Below are 19,316 nucleotides of genomic sequence, written 5' to 3'. Positions count from 1 at the left end.
GTGGAGTTGCTACTCCCTTCAAAACGATCATCAGGGGTAGTAGCAACTCCCCTCAATGACCAACGCCAACCAATCATCGAGGGGAGTTGATACTCCCCTCAATGACTGGTCTCATCGAGGGGAGTAGCAACTCCTCTCGGTAACCAACCCAGACGGATCATGAAGGGGAGTTGCTACTCCCTTTGATGACTGACAGAGACCAGAAATCAAGGGGAGTTTCAACTCCCCTCGATGATCAATTGGTGTTGGTCATTGAGGGGAGTAGCAGTCATTGAGGCGAGTTGCTACTCCCCTCAAAGATTGGTCGGTGCTGGTCATCGAGGGGAGTTGCTACTCCCACTCCCCTTGATGGTCTGTCCTCTCGGTGGCGAGCCGCGACCGGTGTGACAAGTCGGGCTGGGTGCCGGTGTGGAACTACTCAAAGGGCAGAATAGAGCTTGGAAGGGAAATGGATAGCAACACTAGTAATAATGTAAGCTGTGCAAGGGTGCTGATGAGGCTGCCTTCCTGACTAATGCTGAGGGGATGAGAGTAACACTAAGAAAAAGAAGAAAAGGTGTGGCTGATTTCTACTTGATCTTAGGAGCTAGTACTATGAGCTTACTACTGACTACTGAGGGTGAGAGGGTTGGAGGAGTGATGAGAGGGGGGAATGCAATTGGCAATGATTCAATAGCAATGGGTTGGAGTGATGAGAGGGGGGAATGCAATTGGCAATGATTCAATAGCAATGGGTTGATGAGAATGGGCACTATAATTTCTGTATCTAAATTCTGTATAAATTCTGCATGCATTGGCTGGGGTACAAGTGAGGGGGGAAGGACAGTTCTTATATGAAGGAAGGATGAGCACAGACAATGAGAAGTTCTGGCTATGGGAAAGAAGGTTGTACAAATGGGGAAAGGTTCTGGCTATGGGAATAAAAGATTGTACAAATGGGGAAAGTGATGTGAACATAGTGACAACTTGTAATGATGAGCACTACTGAAAGGGATAAGCACAGATCCAATGATGTAATGTGTACAATAGGCATAGTACATAATGAGCAATGTATGTAAAGGGTTTAGCATGTGAGAAAATATCTGTCAAAAGAATGTGATGTAATGATTCAACTAAGTTACTAATGAAATGAGTATTGTAACTAATGAAGACTGTAGGGTTTCTGTAATTCTTATATCCTTTATAACTATTGAACCATTGAAGATAAGGGGGTACTACGTATGAGTGACTATAGGTGAAATTTGGCGTAGAATCTGAATATGCAATAATAATGAGGTATTTGTGAAGGGTTATGGGCAAATGGGTAATGTAATGATGAATATATGTAAAGAAAAGCAATAAAATACTACTTATGGTTTGGAATGGAGCACCACACCGGATATGTACATCTGGGGTGTGAAGGGGCTCACCCCTATCACAGAGTATCAGATTGGAGTGCAGGGGATTTGCACCCCATTATGATGGGGTGTCATGGCCATGTACACCATAGATTTCACTTGTTTTGGGGTACCCTGTGGCTCACTCCAACTTCCATGGGGTATGAGGTGCTGTACCCCATCTTCACAGGGGTGTGTAAGTATACACCCCAAGTGGTTTGGGGTACACATCAGCTGTACCCCTTTTTGGTGTCCATGAAGTAAAAACTAGGGGTGCATTTAGCATGCCCCAAAAAATTTGGTCAACTGCTTGCAGTTGACACGCAGGATACTCAAGTCAAGCTGCCATTGTAACTCCACCTGGATGCACAAGTGCCTTTGTTGGCGCAGTCACTGTGCAAGGTGCCCAGTGACTGTGCATTGAAGCTTGGGTTGAGTCAAACCTTGAGTAAGGCTGGTGTAACACCACAATCTTCCTCAGAGTTACCAAATGTCAACTGCTCACAGTTGACACGGTTTTTTTTTTTTTTTTTTTTTTTTTTTTGCAGTGATACCTTCTTCTGATTGTTCAGAACCAAATAATTGATGCAACTGGTCCCCACCACGAACATGACAACATCATCCAAGTCTATTAAAACCAGAGTTTTGTGGGAAAAAAATTCAAGGGTTTCCCCTATTTTTTATCCACAAAACAACAAAGAAAGGGTTTTCCCTATCTTTTAATCACACAAAAACAAAAAAGGCTTTCCCTATCTGAGGAAAGCCTCTGCAAAAAATGCAACCTAGCCCAACACCAGCCAAAGCTGCTGCACCCAGGCCCATACTGCCGCCCAACTCACCGGATGGGTCAAACAGTATGTAAGGAAGGCCCCCAGCAGCGCGGTGGCAATCTGCTAAGTGGGGGCCAGCTCTTTAACCCCCCAGGCTGTGCAAATGCATATGCAGCAGCGGGAGAGCATGAGACGCACCGCCAGCTGGAATTACAGACAAAACGGATGCGGCTGGGGGGAGAATCTGACTGGCCAGCTCGCAGTCTTATATACCCAAGCCCCCGCGGGCCTCACTTGCCGCGCAACAATGCCACCAACACTGCCATGGCAAAAACGCCACTGCCATGGCAAAAACGCCACTGCCATGGCAAACACGCCACCGCCATGGAACAAACGCCACCACCAATATGTACAGCAAACGCAGGAAACGCGCCGGCCAAAGCCAAAACCTATTGATGACCAGTAACATCTGCCCTCAATGACCGGTCTGTGCCGGTCATTGAGAGGAGTAGAACCTCCCCTTGATTACCGGTACACACCGGTCATTGAGGGTATTAACACCTCCCCTTGATGTCCGGTACACACCGGTCATCGGGAGGAGTAGCAGCTCCCCTCAATGACTGGTACACACCGGTCATTGAGGGGAATAACACCTCCTCTGGATGACCGGTGTATACCAGTCAACGCAAGGAGGTGTGAGTCCCCTCAATGGCCGGTAAAGACCGGTCATTGAGAGGAGTAGCACCTCCCCTTGATGACCGGTACACACCGGTCATCCAGAGAAGCTGTTATTCCCCTTGATGACCGGTCTGACCGGTCATCAAGAGGAGGTGCTACTCCCCTCGGTGACCGGCACAGACCGGTCATTGAGAGGAGATTTTACTCCCCTTGATGACCGGTGATGACCGGTCATCGAGAGGAGGTCTTATTACCCTTGATGACCGGTCTGTGCCGGTCATCGGGAGGTGTGACTGATGACCGGTCCGCGCCGGTCATTGAGAGCTGTGAGTCCCCTCGATGACCGGTACAGACCGGTCATCAAGAGGTGTGATTCCCCTCAATGACCGGTGTGTACCAGTCATCAAGGGGAGGTGCTACTCCTCTCAATGGGAGGGAACCAGAGCGCAGCGAGGTCCCGTTGTCCATGGGCTGAAACCCATAGCAACCATCCTTGAGACGCGACACCAACACCCCCCACCTTCCCATAGGAAGGTGAAGCCTCAGGTGGCAAAGGGAAGTGCCCAAGCCTCTTCCTAAACACCTAGACGGCCGTTGACACGGCTGCAGAGGCGTTTACACCTCTGAGACACGTGGTTTGGTGAGCGACCCAAGGATGGGCCCCAAGGGGAGAAAGGAGCTGACAAGGCATAAAAAGGGGCGTTCTCCACGCCCTCTCTATGACCTCAGCTCCCATTCTTCTCCCATCGCTCCGAGCATCACATCTCCTACGGTTCCTACCTATTTTTCTTTTCAGCACCACCCACCCACCCCGGCAAATAGCACACAGGGGGGACGTAAGCATAGACTGTAGGGTCTAGCTCCGATCCCCCAAGAGTGTGCTCCTTTTCTTTTACTCCGGGAGGTTTTCACCCCTCTTGAACCACCAAAACACAGAGTTGAATCTGAAGAGTCGTCAGAAGCCCGAGAGACACGGGATGGAAAGCCCCCCCTGACCCACACACGGCCGACTTGGAGCCCCCGCCCAAGGGGAGGCACAATGGCGAAACCAACGCGCCTCCCTGAACCTGTAAGAAGTAAAAAGAAAGAAGAAACCCCTCCCAAAACCTCGCGTAGAGAGGGGTCTCCCAGACACCACCACAACCAAGTCCCTGGAGGGGCCTACATTGCGGTAGGTACGTAGAATGGATGACCGGTGTGTACCCGTCATTGAGGTTAGGTGCTACTCCTCTCAATGACCGGTGATGGCTGGTCATCAAGAGGAGGTGTTATTTCCCTTGATGACCGGTCTGTCTTGATCAATTCCTTCTCCCTTGCTCACTGGTCAAAATCTTTCCTAGCTCCACATTGTAGCAACCAATTATCAAGCTGGCCTGCCTGTCTTTGGCCTGAATTTTTTTCTTTTTTTCTGGTCTTCTTGATGCCACTGCTTGAATACCAGCAGCGGTGGGTAGTTACGTTACCAATAACGGTAACGTAACGGTTTTTAAGCCGTTATCGTTACAGTTACTCGTAACGGTGGTGCGCTACGTTATCGCGCCACTGCTCGCGCCATTTTTTTCTGCTTGTTACGTTATCGGGGCCTGCGGCGCGCCAGATAATGCACTGATTTCAGCGCCAAAACAGCCCTTAAGGGCTCGTTATCGCGTTATCCAAGCAATAACGTAGCGTAACGGCGTCGGAAAAAGACCCGTTACGCTATCCATATGGCGCTTAAAAGGCCCGTTACTCGTAACGTAACGGGGCGCGGTGGATAACGGAGGTAGTTACGTTACGCAAATAGCGCGGATAACGCAACGTAACGTAACTACCCACCGTTGATACCAGTGATCAATCTGATCTTGTTTTTTCCTCAGGAAACAAGGGTTGTTGTTTTGATATTTTTTCTTGTATCTGACTTTAAAGTTGGAATAAATTATAATAAGACTCAGTGACAACCATATTGGACTTTTAAACTCTCCAGCTACTTAGGCAAACTGAAAGCCTTTTCAAATCAGTGGAGACTGTCAAAATTTGAGCTGGTGGAATGACAAATCTGTTCAGCAGATATGATTTTGATTTCAATGATGGGAAGGCATCAAGCTTATCATGTATACTTTAGGATTACCATTTAACCTCAACACCAAATTCAACTCCCAGTTCCAGGCAACAAGGATAACTTACTCAGGCTAATCTATGCAGATTTCCATTGAAAGTGATATGAAAAGACCCATCAGTACTGAAATAGGATAAGGAAATTTAATAAAATGCTGATAAGGGTCTCAGGGTTTTATTTATGTATCTATCCTTTTACATATTCTGGAGTTTATGAATGCATTTCATATTTAACATTTGCTTTCAAGAGGACATTTACTGGCCTGTGGAGAAGAATGGGGAAAGGGACTGATGAGAAATTGTCCCTGAACCCCTAAATTTGCAGCGGCGAAGCCGCCTTGGCCTCTAGTTTCACTAACATGACAACATGAGTTGGTGCAGGGACTTTTGCACCGTAAGCGGTTCTGGCTATATCTTCTCCCAGCTTGCAGACATCTCAAAATAGGAGTGGAGGTTGAAAAATGCGCTCAATGTAGGCTTGTTTGAATGGTTTTATTTTGCAGGAAAATACATGCTGGACTCTGAAATCTTTTCCCAAAAGTTGTTTACTGGATCCAGCAATGAGCCCCAGCGCCAGCAATGGTGATTTGGTTCCACTGCACAAGTTTTTATCTATCAGTCTAGCTCAGAGGCATATTTTACTTCATAAAATAGACAACTAACAATTAAATTGTAGCCACACTTAGTTGGCGACCTCCTAGGTTCTCAATTGCCTCCTTAAATTCAGGTTGATTTTTGACCATGTCGAGGAACATATCCAGAATCTTGGTAAGTCTAGCTAGTTTTGCTTTGCTGATTGTTTCTTTTTCTTTTTTGGAAGGACCTCCAATCTTTGTAGGTCTGGGTTTGGCAGTTTTCTGCAGGTGCAGCCCAGAAAACTTTCAGTCAGGGTAGAATATCACAGACGATTGAGCGCAAAACTCACGGTCAGATCTTTCTTGATGAAACTGCCCAGAGGATTGCTTGACTTGGCTGTGGACTGAGGTGAGTTTTTAACACATCATTTGGTACAAGCATATGACATAGCTGATTGGGGGTGGCACTTACCCGCTTCGGAGCGGAGATTGCCGGCGTATCTGAGAAAACAAAAGTGTCAGAGGTTGGTAAACTTTTAATCTGTAAGGGATTTCGAAGTACATGAAGGCAAAGACAAACCATCATCAGACGATGGTTCTGAGAGAGTAGAATCATCATCATCATTGCTCTCATAATTGGACACAATGTACCAAGCACGCTTTGGGAAAGGTTTCTTGGGCTTGGATGCTGGCTTTACCTCCCCTCATGGCCAGTAGGGGCAATGGAGATCCACGGCGGTTGCAGCTCGCCACCAAAAAAAAGGTGGAAGTTTGGAGGTCAATTTGAAAGACCTTGCTCTGCGGGCTTTGACCCCTCTGGTGTGGAACTCCTAAAAGATCAGCACTGCCAGCATATTTGGCTGGGTTTAAGTCATCCTAGTTTAACTGGGATGAACTCAACCAATTTAAACTTGGTTTATCTCAACCAATTAAATATAAACCCAAGGGGTGTACCTTGAATTTATATTTCATCAGTTGAGATTACACAAGTTTAAATTAGTTGAGTGCATCCCATTTTAACTGGGATAACCTCAGCCAAGCCATTTATGCTGGCAGTGCAGGAAAGAGCTGTGAGGGGAAATAGTCAACTACACTACTAATAATGTAGAAGAGGCTACAGGTGCTGGTGAGGCTGCCCTCTTGACTAATACTGATGGAGAGAGGGTTACACTAAGAAAAAGAAAAGGGTGTGGCTGATGATTCTCTTTGACTTAGATGACTTTAACACTTTATGAGTTTGAGGTGTATCAATCCTACTGAGTGAGAGAGGAGAAGTGAGAAGGGGAAAAGCAGAAGCTCTTGTGGAGTCACTCTGAGATGTGAAATGAGATATATGCTGGGAGATATATTTCTATGGTGATGAAAAGTTTATCTAAGTGTGATGTGTAAAGGTGCTACAGAGGGGATGTAGTAGAAAGTGCATGATGATGGGGAATACAACATCTAGAGGGGTGTTTATATATGTGAGAAGTACTACAGGGGGGTGATACATGATGAGCACATAGTAACAATATCTGAAGATGAGCAGTAAAGATTAAGGTGCAATGACCAAGGAGTGTACATGAAAGGTAACTATGTAGAAGATGAAATAATGATGAGCATTTGGTAATAACTACAAGAGCTATGAAGGAATGTACTGCTGATATCATATGAAGAGGAAAAATGAGTAATGAAGTTATTTAAGATCTGCAGTCTTATGTAGCTATGATACTAATGAATGATGTATGTAATAATGCTAAGGATATGTATGAAGAAAATACCTGCCAAAACTATACATGCCAATAACTGCTGATCCATTTGGAAATCCTAGGTGAAATGAGTGGGTTACTAGGGGTAAAATGGGGTGTAGAATCTGAATATGAAGTAATAATGAAGTATTTATGAAGGGTTTAGGTGATATGAGGGTGGTAGTATGAACAGGAACAGGGTTACCACACCGGTCAGCCGGCAAACAAGCCGTCACCATTGGAACGCCCCCACCCACCAAAATCCAGTAAAAACTCGTGCAAACCTGATGGCAATTCAATGTCAAACCCAATCACAACCAAAACAGCTTGTTCCAGTGTACAGTGCTGATCTCACCACTCTTTGTTTTCACTCGTTTTGTGTTCATCCTGGTTTTTTAACTTACAGGGGGCTCTAATGATGTCTAGTTTTGAATTTCTATTAACGCAAGCAAAGAGAAAGTTGAACTAACAGAACAGAATCTTCAAGTAGAAAAGAAGGAAAAAATGATTGAAATAGAAATGGATTTAGAAGAAGGGCACTATTGTAAAAATACTGAGGTGTAGGACAGTGTTTGCAGCTTAGTTATTTGTCGTGATCCTTCAAAAACTTCTGATCTGATTGGTTCCTAAGGAAAAATAGTCTTGAGCAAGCAAGTCAGTGATGAGTAAGCAATAAAACAGAAGTTTTTGGATATAAGAGCTGTCAATTTACTTGTATACCATGATGAGGTACTTTGCTTCATTGAAAGCTGGGACCTGCGGATTGGGGAGGGGATTGATCGCGACGTTCCTAATTGGGCCAATTTAGTTAAAGTTAATGCTATCTAGGTGCTTTTCCTCCTGAATGGTCCAAAGAACATTGAAGACTTGTCTTAAATTTTAATTAATTAGAGATGGTACTCTCGACTCCCTCTGCTTGTTAGGCGAGTACTCTCAGTTCATTGCGGACTGAACCAGCAACTCTACTTGGGGGACTATTACCACTGGAGGCATAGACGGTGAGCGGGCTATGAATTCAATCAGTGTTGCCAATATGTAATCTCACTCTACACGACAATCTAATCCCAAAATCACTTTGAGCTCCAGTCAACAGTAATTGCAAAGTTTTATTAATCTTTGTTGTAGCTGGGTGGGACCAAGTTTAAAGTGTTGGTGCTGAGATCTCCGACTTGGATGGTCTGATGGTTGCTGGTCGGAGTGTGAGCCATTTTTGAGAATCAAAGTCTGGGCCCGTCCACATGTCAAAAACACAACCACCTGGTTTGGAGGAAACAGTGAATAGGCTGATAGGATCTAGTTTGGCGTGAAGTGTGTGTGTTCATCTGAAGAGGTGACAAAGGGTGTGGATGCTGGATGTGCTGAGGATGATGTTACATCTGATGATCAGCGGACTTTGAAGTCGGGCCCCTTGGCTGGATGAACGACTTGGAAAAATCTGCCTTGGCCGCTGAGGGTGACGTGTCCCTCCGATAGCCGGATCACGCCCGACCGAGACAAGTTATGTTAAACTTGTCTGAAATCAAGTTGCCAGTGGGTCTGCCATGATCAAGTTGGTTGAAATTTTGACAACTGACCGGAGGCCCAAATCTGAGCCGTCAATCTGATTGGTTCTTTGACTTGGACGGTGGTTTTGACGGCCAAAACCTTAAATTGTGCAACTGCCGTGCATACACTTTCCCAAGGGCCAGTACTGCCAACTGGCCCTCGATAGAGTGACAAGCGGCCGTCCAACTGCTGAACGCCCCAATCCCTGAGCCAAGTCGTGGGTTTGAGGCAGGTTTGGCCGGCGGGTACCCGGGAACGTACCCGTTTTGCAAGGCGGTTGTTGAGCTGCTTGAGTTGGTATAGTTCGAGGTCCAGATGATGATAGCTGAGGTGCTGGTGGCGAACACCGAGTGGGGATTGAAGGGAGGGGCGCCTGCAATGAGGCGGCCGTGATTGTTGGAGTTATCAAAGAATTACAAGAAGCAAGGGCTTTGAGGGTCTGAAAATCAGAGCAGGCCAAGTCAATGATGATCACCAGGAAAAGAGGAACACTCAAATTCAACTTACCTTGGCATAAGGGCCACAAGGCTTTTGTTCTTTGACTGGGACTTCGGAAAGGCAAACAATTCAGTGAATCAGTAGGAAGATCCTTTGTTGATAATTGGTGACTAACGTCTATGGTTATCTTCTTGCACTGGAGCAGTTACATGCATCTGTGTAATCACAAAAAAGAATTTGGTTAATTTATGACAGGTTACATTTTATCCAGCGCTGCACATAACTATTGATCCATTGCAAATACACTTTTTGGCTTGAGGTGCACAATTTTTGCATACCACGGAGATCATCACCCAGTTGGCCGACAGAAGTATCCATGCAATGCGACTCCTCTTTAGTCCAGCGGGCATAACCAAGGCTCTTGATCAATGTTTCACAACGTATAATTAAGCCTGCAGCGGTGAAAGTTGGAGATAATCGTCTTAAACCAGGCCGGAAAGGATCGGAGTGGGCCTGATTCAGTCAAAGAGCAAGGTGCAGCCAGGCTAAACAGAAGGACAAGTTGAGTCAAGCGGGGTCCACGTGACCTGTAGTGGTGATGATTTGTACAGTGTTGTAGCGTCCACTTGTTCTGATACAAGGAGAAAAGGTAGTCCAGCAAGATATGGACAACCATACCAATATTGCAGAGCACACGGTGACAGTTGCCAGGGTGGTGCAGTTCAGTCAATAGGGCCAAGGCGGTGGCGTTGGGTGGTGTACAGATGTCAAAGTGCAAGAGCATTGGTGACTGGGAGTCTATAAATACCGGACCTTGAGGGACAGTTATTTCCTCAGGCAACTCCTTGGGCTGGTTTCCAGCCGGGGGTTTGTCTCACCCCCGTCCGCTGTTGCACTTGCGCAGTTTGACGGGGGAATACTCGTTGGCCCCCCTTGTGCTTAACCACTGGGGGTCATCCTCTCACTTGATTTTTGACGCTGCTAGACAGGGATGGACAGTGGGCCACGGTACATCAGCTTGCTGATGTTGGGTGGCAGGTTGCGGGCTTGTGGATTTGTGTATTGTTTTTTCATTGTTCTTTTGTGCTTTTGTATTTTGTGGGGAAAACCTTGATTTTTTTTCTGCTTTTTAATGTGGGGGAAACCCTTGACTTTTTTTCCTGTTTTTTGGTAATTTGTTGGGGGAACCCTTGATTTTTTTTTCTGTGATTCACTGCCTTCAATATACTTGGATTTGGGAGTGATCCTCTTGGGAAGCTGGATAAATTTCCAGCTTGCCTGCAAGCCCGGCGGGCTCCTCTTTGCCCAAAGATGAATTCACTACACAAGCTAAAGCTAGATACATTTCCCGTAAACTGATACATAGCAATTTCCTCGGGCTAGCCAACCAATGCTACTAATTCATCAGTCGGAAGCCTCCCAATCTATATTTGCCTTGGGTGGCCGCGGGCCGAGGTTTTTTTCACTTGGTTGGCATCCACCAAACATATAAATAATTGGTGCAATGTCCAACCAGGGTTAGATTCCTTGGTGGGCAGTGCACGACCTATCCTCGCATCACCCCACTCCGATAAAATGATTTCATTGGTTGAAAGACAAAACTATTGCAGCTCAGGGGTTGAGTGGCGGACTTTACATTGGGGGGCAAATCCCTCGCACGAGTTGGGGCCAAGTTTGACTCGGATGCATGTTGCATTGGGTGCGCGCAACCGGTTTGGAATTGGTTAAGCGCACCCAATGAGGAGGGGCATTGTGTGATGCCAGGCAAATATGCTGGCAGTGAGACATAGGAGCCCATTGTGCCATTGTTGGCCATGATGCAGAATATCTTGTCCCTAATTCCAAAAGAGTCCAGTACCTCAACTAAATGTTTTCCTAGATTGATTCCAGCGTGACTTCCCTCAACAATCCAAGCAGCTAGAACTATAGATTTAAGAGAGAATTTCTTATCAATCCAGTGTGCCGTCACTCCTAGTATTGATTGGTTGCTAGGCAAAGTCCAGGTGTCACAGGTTAGGCTTAGTTGGGACTGGATTCCACACAGCTGTTTGTGGAGGACTTGTTGTCCCTGTCAAAATGCACCGCAAATGAAACCAGCCAAGGTGTTGGCTGCACAAATTAGATTGGTTGTTTGTGGGTTGCAGAGTCAAAGGAGCTCGCAAAATTCTTCATCCTCAACAACAACATAAGGTATATTGCAGTTGATGAAAAAGCAAGCAAAAGTAGTGGTTAAGGATTCATGGTTGAGTTTCTTGGGCAATTTCCCTTTAGTTAGGAATCTGGTGATTGCGCCAGTATCTGATTTGCCCTCTGTTATCCTATGGCAGTAGTCCAAGTGGTTGATCATACTTTTTGTTGATCCCCGTTGGTTGACAGCAAGCCTTTTGAGACATAGATTTTTTCCTCCGGGAGTCTTGTTGACCTGGCAAATGTTGAAAGACTTGTCATCAACTTTTGTTGTCTTGAAATACTGCCAAACCCAACTTTTCTTGCTAGAAGTTTTGGGTTCAGCACCATCCTGACGCGTTGACTGTTTGTTTTCAAAGTCTGAATCAATGTCAATTGGTTCTGGGTCTTTTGCAGCGCGTTTAAGGGCCACTTCTGGGTGGTGGCAGTGATCAGAAAGCCCAGATTCCCACCATGACACGTCAGAGCCTCAGTAGTGCTATTTTCAGCCATGCCCGGCGGGTACCCGGCGTCAGAGCCGGATACGCCGGGTACGGATCTTGGGAAGGTGGTACCTGGACCCGGGGCACCGGATTGGAACCCTAGTCAGCTCCCTTTTGCAGTCCAGACCCAAGCCCTAAGAGCATCAGCATTGGTGGCTAAGTTAGTGTAGTGGTGTGGGGTGGACAAACTCCACATTTGGAGTATAGGGGAGTCAAGAGGCGGGCAGGGAGGAGCAATGAACGGCAGTGATTCCAGTCACAACAGTTAGTATGGACTAACTAGCTCGGATTATGCTTGGAATAAGCTAATCCCATTGGCCGACTGCATGGGTGGGGATTAGCGGGTCTGAGGCTGTCGGAGGTTATGTGTTTAGGTGCCAGTATGTTATGTGTTTGGCACCTAAACACATAGAGCTCATGCTTATGAGCATGTTGAATATGCATTTTGAGTTTAATCCAGGGTTAGTGGGGTCTACATGTAGACCCCACTAGCTCCAAACGGAGCTCCAGGTCAAGTTGATCCCAAGCCAATGCGGATGCGGGGGTGGACTACACGCCGGGGGTACTTCCTGGCGAGGCGGTTCGTGGATGCGACGGGTGACACCGGCTTTGTGAAACCCACGTGGATTCCACTGTGCTCCCGTCGGTATCACCACACCGTCAAAAATTGGTGGAGACAACGGGATAACCAGTCGTCTCCACCCTCCTGGGATCTCCTTGTCATAGAATCCCGGTGGGGCCGACAACAACACAGAATTGTGACCCACGGGATTTCCTCGTCGCTGTGGAGCTGACAATAACAGTGCTTGATCAAATTGCCTCGTCATTCCGATGGGAAACAGACAAGGGATCCGTTGGGACTGGATTATTATGCTTATGGACATGCTTGTAGCACAAATTGTGTACTGGTTAGGGTTATTCCAGTGACACCCTCTGTGGTCCGTGAATTCTGAGGACTCTCAACGGCTCTCAGGGTAACCACCAACTTCGAAAAAACTATCAGCATCATGTCCGGTACCGCTTCATCAACTCATGGTGTTCCACACCTTGATTCTGCCCACAGACCATTACATACATATCCAGGTAAGTCCCCCTGTACACCAGCTTTTGTGAAACCAGCCCCTGCCATGTTTTTGAGTCATTTTTCAGGAGTCACCAGGCCCTTTAGTTCATCGCACCATTGCCGCCGTTGGTCCTTGCCTTGACTTTTGTCCTCCCGCTCACCTAGGAAGCTGTCGTGACGGCCAGCGGGGAGCCCAAGGCCGTTCAAACCTTGCTTGCCCGGACGAGGACCCTGCTTGAACGCTGTCGCCAATCAACGTTGTCGAGCCCAAGAGCGAAGACCTGACGGTCCCGCTGAATCTCGCCGTCAATCGGCTCCGCATCAGCAACGGTAGCAATAGCTTTCTCGGCAAGGCTGGTGGCTCGGAGGCAGGATCGAGCGCCCACGTGTCGGGCGGCTTGGCTAAGATCCACGTAGGCGGCGACGGCTCGGAGGGAGACATGGAACTCTTCTCCACCTGGCACACAGTCAACCAACTCAACAGAGCCTGCTACACAGTCAACAAACTCAACAGAGCTAACAGAGTTGTGACATGTGATGGTTGAAAACTTGAACAGGTGAGCAGGATTGGTCACACAGACACTTGTGCGGGCAGGAATGGCTTATTTGATGTTGTCTTTTGCACTCGACTCATAGTCAAGTTGGCTCTTCCCAAAAGCTCGGCAGCCGCTCGGCGATCGGCCTCTTCTCGCAAACTTTTTTGTTCCAATCAAAGCTCAAATTTTCGTGCGGCTTTCTTTGCTGTTTTGCGAGCCTGTATGGCGCTCTCAATTCCACAAAGAAATCGCTCCTCAGTCCGCCCACAAAACAAAGTATGATGATGCTGATTCCGTTCACAAACATTGACCAACACCTGATGCCTACCCCCGGTGATTTGTGGGCTCCTTTGTCCTCTACTAGTAACAAAGACACTCACTAACTTCCCCTGAAGAGCTAGCATACCGTACACCGACCCCTTTTGGAGTTTGAAAAGACAGGTTAGCGCGTCCGACTTCTCTGCGGGACTTGTGATGGCGATCATCATTGCGGTATCAACTGAGTGAGTGTCACCCTCCCTGACGTTCTCCTTGTGGAGTGGACATGATTGTTGGGATTTGGCAATGATTACCTTATTTTCTCAGCTCTCTATTTGTATTCTCTCTCCTCCTGTTCTAAAATAGGATCTATTGTTGGTTTTCTTTTTTGAATGAATGTAATGCAGCATCTGCTGCCCGTTGGGTGGCAGCGTTCAGCCCGAAGCATTTAGAACCACTCCAGACAACCATGGATTGTCGCAAAACAATCCAATTTTTATAGCTGGTGCCGACGTGTATATGCCCACCACCTGCGAGCCAGCCATCACGTGATTTGCACCGCTGCTACATCTGTGGAATCCACCGTTTACCCACGTGGATTCCACCGTTCAAGGTGTGATGGGCCAGGTGTGGTCCCAACCATCCCGTCGGTATCACGAGGAGTCCTCGGGGAGACCACGTCAAGCCTAAAGCCAACGTGGAATCCCCGTGTGATCTGCTTGGTGATGCCCACGAGGGCGTGTGGACCAAATGCCGCTGGTCCGACCTCGCGCACCCCTTCACCGTGGGATCCACGTGGATCCGCGGTGGGCCCCACGTGGAGGGACTCCCCGGGTGTAAGTGCCCTAATCCGGGCTAACTTAGCCACAGATGCGGATGCTCTAACCACGGCAAAGCTAACGCAAAGTTGGAGGACTTCCCTTCGATTTACACGGCCGTGTAAAGTCAGATCTGGCACTTGTAAAGCCAGATCTGACTCACCTTGTAATTTTTAGCTTTAGAAGCTTTTCCGCAGGATTGAGATGCCAGAATACCTGCCAGATTTACAACCCTCTAGATACCCGGTATAGACCGGCCATCAAGAGGATTCAACCCTCTCGATGCCCGGTATAGACCGGCCATCGAGGGTACGCAACCCTCTAGATGCCCGGTCGAGACCGGTCATCGAGAGTACACAACCCTCTCGATGGCCGGTATAGACCGGACATCGATCACTCGATGACCGGCCTGTCCCTCGAGAGGACACATCCCTCTTGATGGCCGGTACAGACCGGTCATCGAGAGTACAGACCCCTCTCGATGCCCGGTACGGACCGGTCATTGAGAGGGTACAGTGTCCTCTCGATGCCCGGTACAGATGTGTCCCCTCTACCAGTCATCGAGAGGACACATGCCTCTCGATGACCGGTGGGTAGGACATCAAGAGGACACAACGCCGGTCATCGAGAGGACTCAAGCCTTTCCGATGGCCGGTACAGATGTACCCCCTCGATGACCGGTCTGTACCGGACATCGAGAGGGTTGTGTCCTCTCGATGACCGGCACAGATCTGCCAGAGGGTGGTGCCCTCTCTCTCGATGGCCGGTCTGTACCGGCCATCGAGAGGGATGTGTCCTCTCGAGGTACAGGCCGGTCATCGAGTGGGCTATGTCCTCGCGATGACCGGTCTATACCGGCGATCGAGAGGGTTGTGTACTCTCGATGGCCGGTCTCAACCGGGCATCTAGGGGGTTGCGTACTCTCGATGGCCGGTCTATACCGGCCATCGAGAGGGTTGAATCCTCTCGATGGCCGGTATAGACCGGGTATCGAGGGTATAGACCGGGTATCGAGAGGGTTGAATCCTCTCGATGGCCGGTATAGACCGGGTATCGAGGGTATAGACCGGGTATCGAGAGGGTTGAATCCTCTCGATGACCGGTACAGACCGGGCATCAAGGTTGCGTACGAGAGCCGGTCTGTACCGGGCATCGAGAGGGTTGAGTCCCCTCGACGATCGGTCTGTACCGGGCATCGAGAGGGTTGTGTACTCTGGATGGCCGGTACAGACCAGCTATCGGGAGGGTTGTGTACTCTCGATGACCGGTCTGTACCGGCCATCGAGAGGGATGTTCTGGTTTGATCTAGCCGCTGAAAAGTGCGTGTAAAACCAGGGTGTAAAAATCCGGCTTTACAAGTGCCAAATCTGACTTTACACGGCCGTGTAAAATCGAAGGGAAGTCCTCAGTATTGCTTTGTCGATTGCAGAAGCCCAATCAGCCAGAACCTTAATGGTCACAGACCACAGACAAGCTCAAGCGCAGCCAAGAACCTTGTACGTCCCGAGACAAAAAGAAAAGCAGACTTACTCTAAAGCTGAGTTTATCGTGTTCCTTTGCAGAACTCTCGCGGAACGACTCGGACTCAAAACACAGACAGACCTGCTCTCAAGACTATTGTCGGAAGCCTTAGCTACCAGTAAGCACATAAAACAGACCATAGAGCATAGAGCATAAAGAGCAGACAACTGATGTTGACAAATCATCCCTAAAACAAACAGACCAAGAACAAGAAGACCCGTACAGACAGGATAAGACGAAATTACTCCGGTAACTCGGCTTACACCTGTGAGTAGAAAAAGACAAGAAAACAGACCAAATGAGAAAAGAGACTGACGCCGGGCATACGGCCGTCTAGAGTGTAGGATTGCCAATAGGACATCTCACGACAGACGAAGGCGAAGCAAGCGTACAACTCATCCCTTCCACGTCTAACCAGACACAGTACCGGGTGCAATCTGCCCTGCTTTTAGGTGCTTGCCCAAAACAATCTTCCCGCTCAGATTTCCTCTTTTCACAGTACAGACAAATTTTAAATACAAATCTAATGAAGTAATAAACTTTTGTTGCTTCAAATCTTTTACTTTTTCCTCAGCTTGACAAACATCAGTGGCGCTTTTTCTTGCAAGGAAGCGCAACCTTCTCGTTGGGACATGTTTATTAGTTCGGTCGCCAATGGTCAAATCAATCATACAAGTGTCGGACGCAGTACATATTTCATATACAAATACTCTTTACTCTTCATACATGAGCTATTTCAATCTTTCTTGTCTTTTCGTCATCCATCGTCTTCAGACCAATTTTCCCTCAACATGAGGCACTTCCGTTTACTTCTTCTTATATTATTCGCCCGGGTAACATTAGCACCGACATCCCCAGGGTATGGCTTGGGCGGGCGTACAAGTGAATATCTAACCAGAGGGTTTCCGCTCCCTCTACCAACAGACAAGGCTCGGTCTGACGTCAATAAGGAAGTCAACTCATTGGAGCAAGGACTGGATCACTTCGGAATTCCTACGGGTGAGAGAAACACGATGATCGTCTCAACAGACGAATCAGAATTACCCGGGATGCAAGTGTCCCGACTCCATCATATTGACTTGGCTGCATCAGGTCACACCAATGGCAATTTAAATCCAGCGGCTCGTAGCCAAAAATACAAACGGCCACGCCTTGAAAGGTTGGCAGCCGGGGAGAAGCAAAAAGACGATTGCCATCCTGACACTCCATATTTACAAGATAATGGCCAACTTCTGAATCACGAGCAACTGGATACAAAGTGCCAGTCTGATGGAGGAAATGTAGCGGGCCCACAAGCACGCGTTGGCCACATGGGGAATGGATTACTTGCTGAACCATTCATTAGAGTAGAACCAGATTTCTTGGATCAATTTCTGCTAAATGATATCAACCTGGATGCACTTCGTAGCACATATGAGGAACCAGAAATCCAAAAACTACAACCATTCAATCATCAATCTACAAATATCCAAACCCAAGAAAAAGAACAAGGCAAGAATCTTGCTGATGATCTCTTCAATGCACAATTACAGAATTTTGAGCATTATGACTTCAATCATGACCCAGCCAATGACTTTCCAGGAAGTCAGGAACCAGCTTTTCCAAAGAGTAACCCATCAAGCTCATCTTATATTGAGCCACCCAAATCACCAGTGGCTGCTTCACATACAAATAAGGAGGAAGTTACATTGGGGAAGCTTCTTTACCAACATGAACAGAAATCTTTCTTTACTATCCACAAAACATATCTGGAATATTGGGATTTAGTAGTACCACATTCACAGATTCAAGTAAAGAAGGTTGATGGCTTGCAAGCAAATATCCTGGTAGCCAAACTTGGCAATGTTGATCCTGCCGCTTCTGTACATGAAACATCATTTTTATTGCCCTGCAATTCCAAAGAGCCACCCTATGACACTGAGGCATTCTTCAAGATTTTTAGATTTTTACACTTGAATCTACATCACATCCACAGCAACTTCTTGAGAGGCTTCAGTGCAGATCATGTTTCTGAACAGAATTATGAATACCAGAGTCTCCTTCACTGGCTATTTGAAGAGGTTTTCAATCCCAAAAATCAACTGCCCCTGATGGGAAAGACAAAACTCCCAATTTTGGATGAGATGAAGTTTGGTTCAGTACAATCTGGGATTCTCAAACTGCTTGAAGATCCACTTCTTTTGGAACAAATATCTCAAGACATTTTTGCAACATGGCTCAAGAATGGTTCTAGGGAGTTTGGAGCAAAGCCTGAAGATGGTGCTATATTGAATATGTCACACATATTACCGCAACATTCAAATACCTCTCAGTATAAATTTAGGTCTGGGGAGATTCAAAAAAATCAGGCTGTTGTGTCAAGTTTAATAGAATCTAAGACACTTGGGGAAGAAGTTATGGAGATTGGAAATTTGAAGTTTTTTGCTGTTGGGGAGAAGAAAAAGCTTGGAGGTAGGTGTAGAAGCCCAGGAGGTTTGTTAGCTTGGATGAACCATCAATTAAGTGCAGTTCCCCACGCAACATTAATGGATAATTACAATTCAATCATAGAAAAATGCCAAAAGGCTACAAAGAAATGGGATTCTGATGGGTTTTATAATCATAAAAAATTGGATAGCTCATATCTGATGTTTTCAAAACACTTACTCAATGAAAATTCATACTTTCTAAGGCTGAAAGATGCAGAATCAGGAAAATTTCTTACTAAACATGATTTTCAAAGAAGGTTGAAGACATTTTTGGCAAGCCTAGAATTTTACCCAGGCAAAATATTTCCATATCTTATCCCAGAATTGGATGATTTCAAAGCACATCAATCAAGATTTCTCAATTGGTTTTCTAAAAATCTTTATGGTGAAGGAGACACTTGCCAGCTTCCAGTTATTGGAAAAGTCAAAAGATCAATTCTAGATCAAATACCTCAACCCAAACATAATCTGGTCCAGAATTACATCAGCAAAGCAATTTCAACAAAACAACACAACAAATATCAAGAAGATTCTTTATTTCTCTTTGGTTATTGGATCAAAGAAGAGAACACAGAATTGTGGAGTTTATACTTTCATGAAGATCATGACTATTCCAAGTTCATTGCTGCAGCATTGCAAAGCCAAATAATGAGAATACATATATGAACTCCATCATTTCTTATTGTTCATCACTTCTGATATCACCTCAAGTTCAACTAAGAGCAATAATAAATTTTGCTTGCTACATTTTATCTCACTAAGGCTCTGTTTGGACACCCT

General features: G+C 46.7%; 1 protein-coding gene across 1 annotated transcript; it reads right to left on the bottom strand.

The window, feature by feature from the left end:
• Positions 1-13,138: 13,138 nt before the first annotated feature.
• Positions 13,139-13,469, bottom strand: PtA15_5A430 (uncharacterized protein; the record flags this gene model as incomplete). Its single annotated transcript, XM_053169191.1, has 2 exons — positions 13,139-13,392; positions 13,457-13,469. 2 exons carry the CDS (start codon positions 13,467-13,469, stop codon positions 13,139-13,141), a joined length of 267 nt encoding a protein of 88 aa, XP_053020412.1.
• Positions 13,470-19,316: the final 5,847 nt, after the last annotated feature.

The sequence above is a fragment of the Puccinia triticina genome, chromosome 5A (assembly GCF_026914185.1).
Source record: "Puccinia triticina chromosome 5A, complete sequence".
Lineage (NCBI taxonomy): Eukaryota > Fungi > Basidiomycota > Pucciniomycetes > Pucciniales > Pucciniaceae > Puccinia > Puccinia triticina.
The sequence above is the reverse complement of the archived record's forward strand: the minus strand, read 5'-3'. Positions and strand labels throughout refer to the sequence as shown.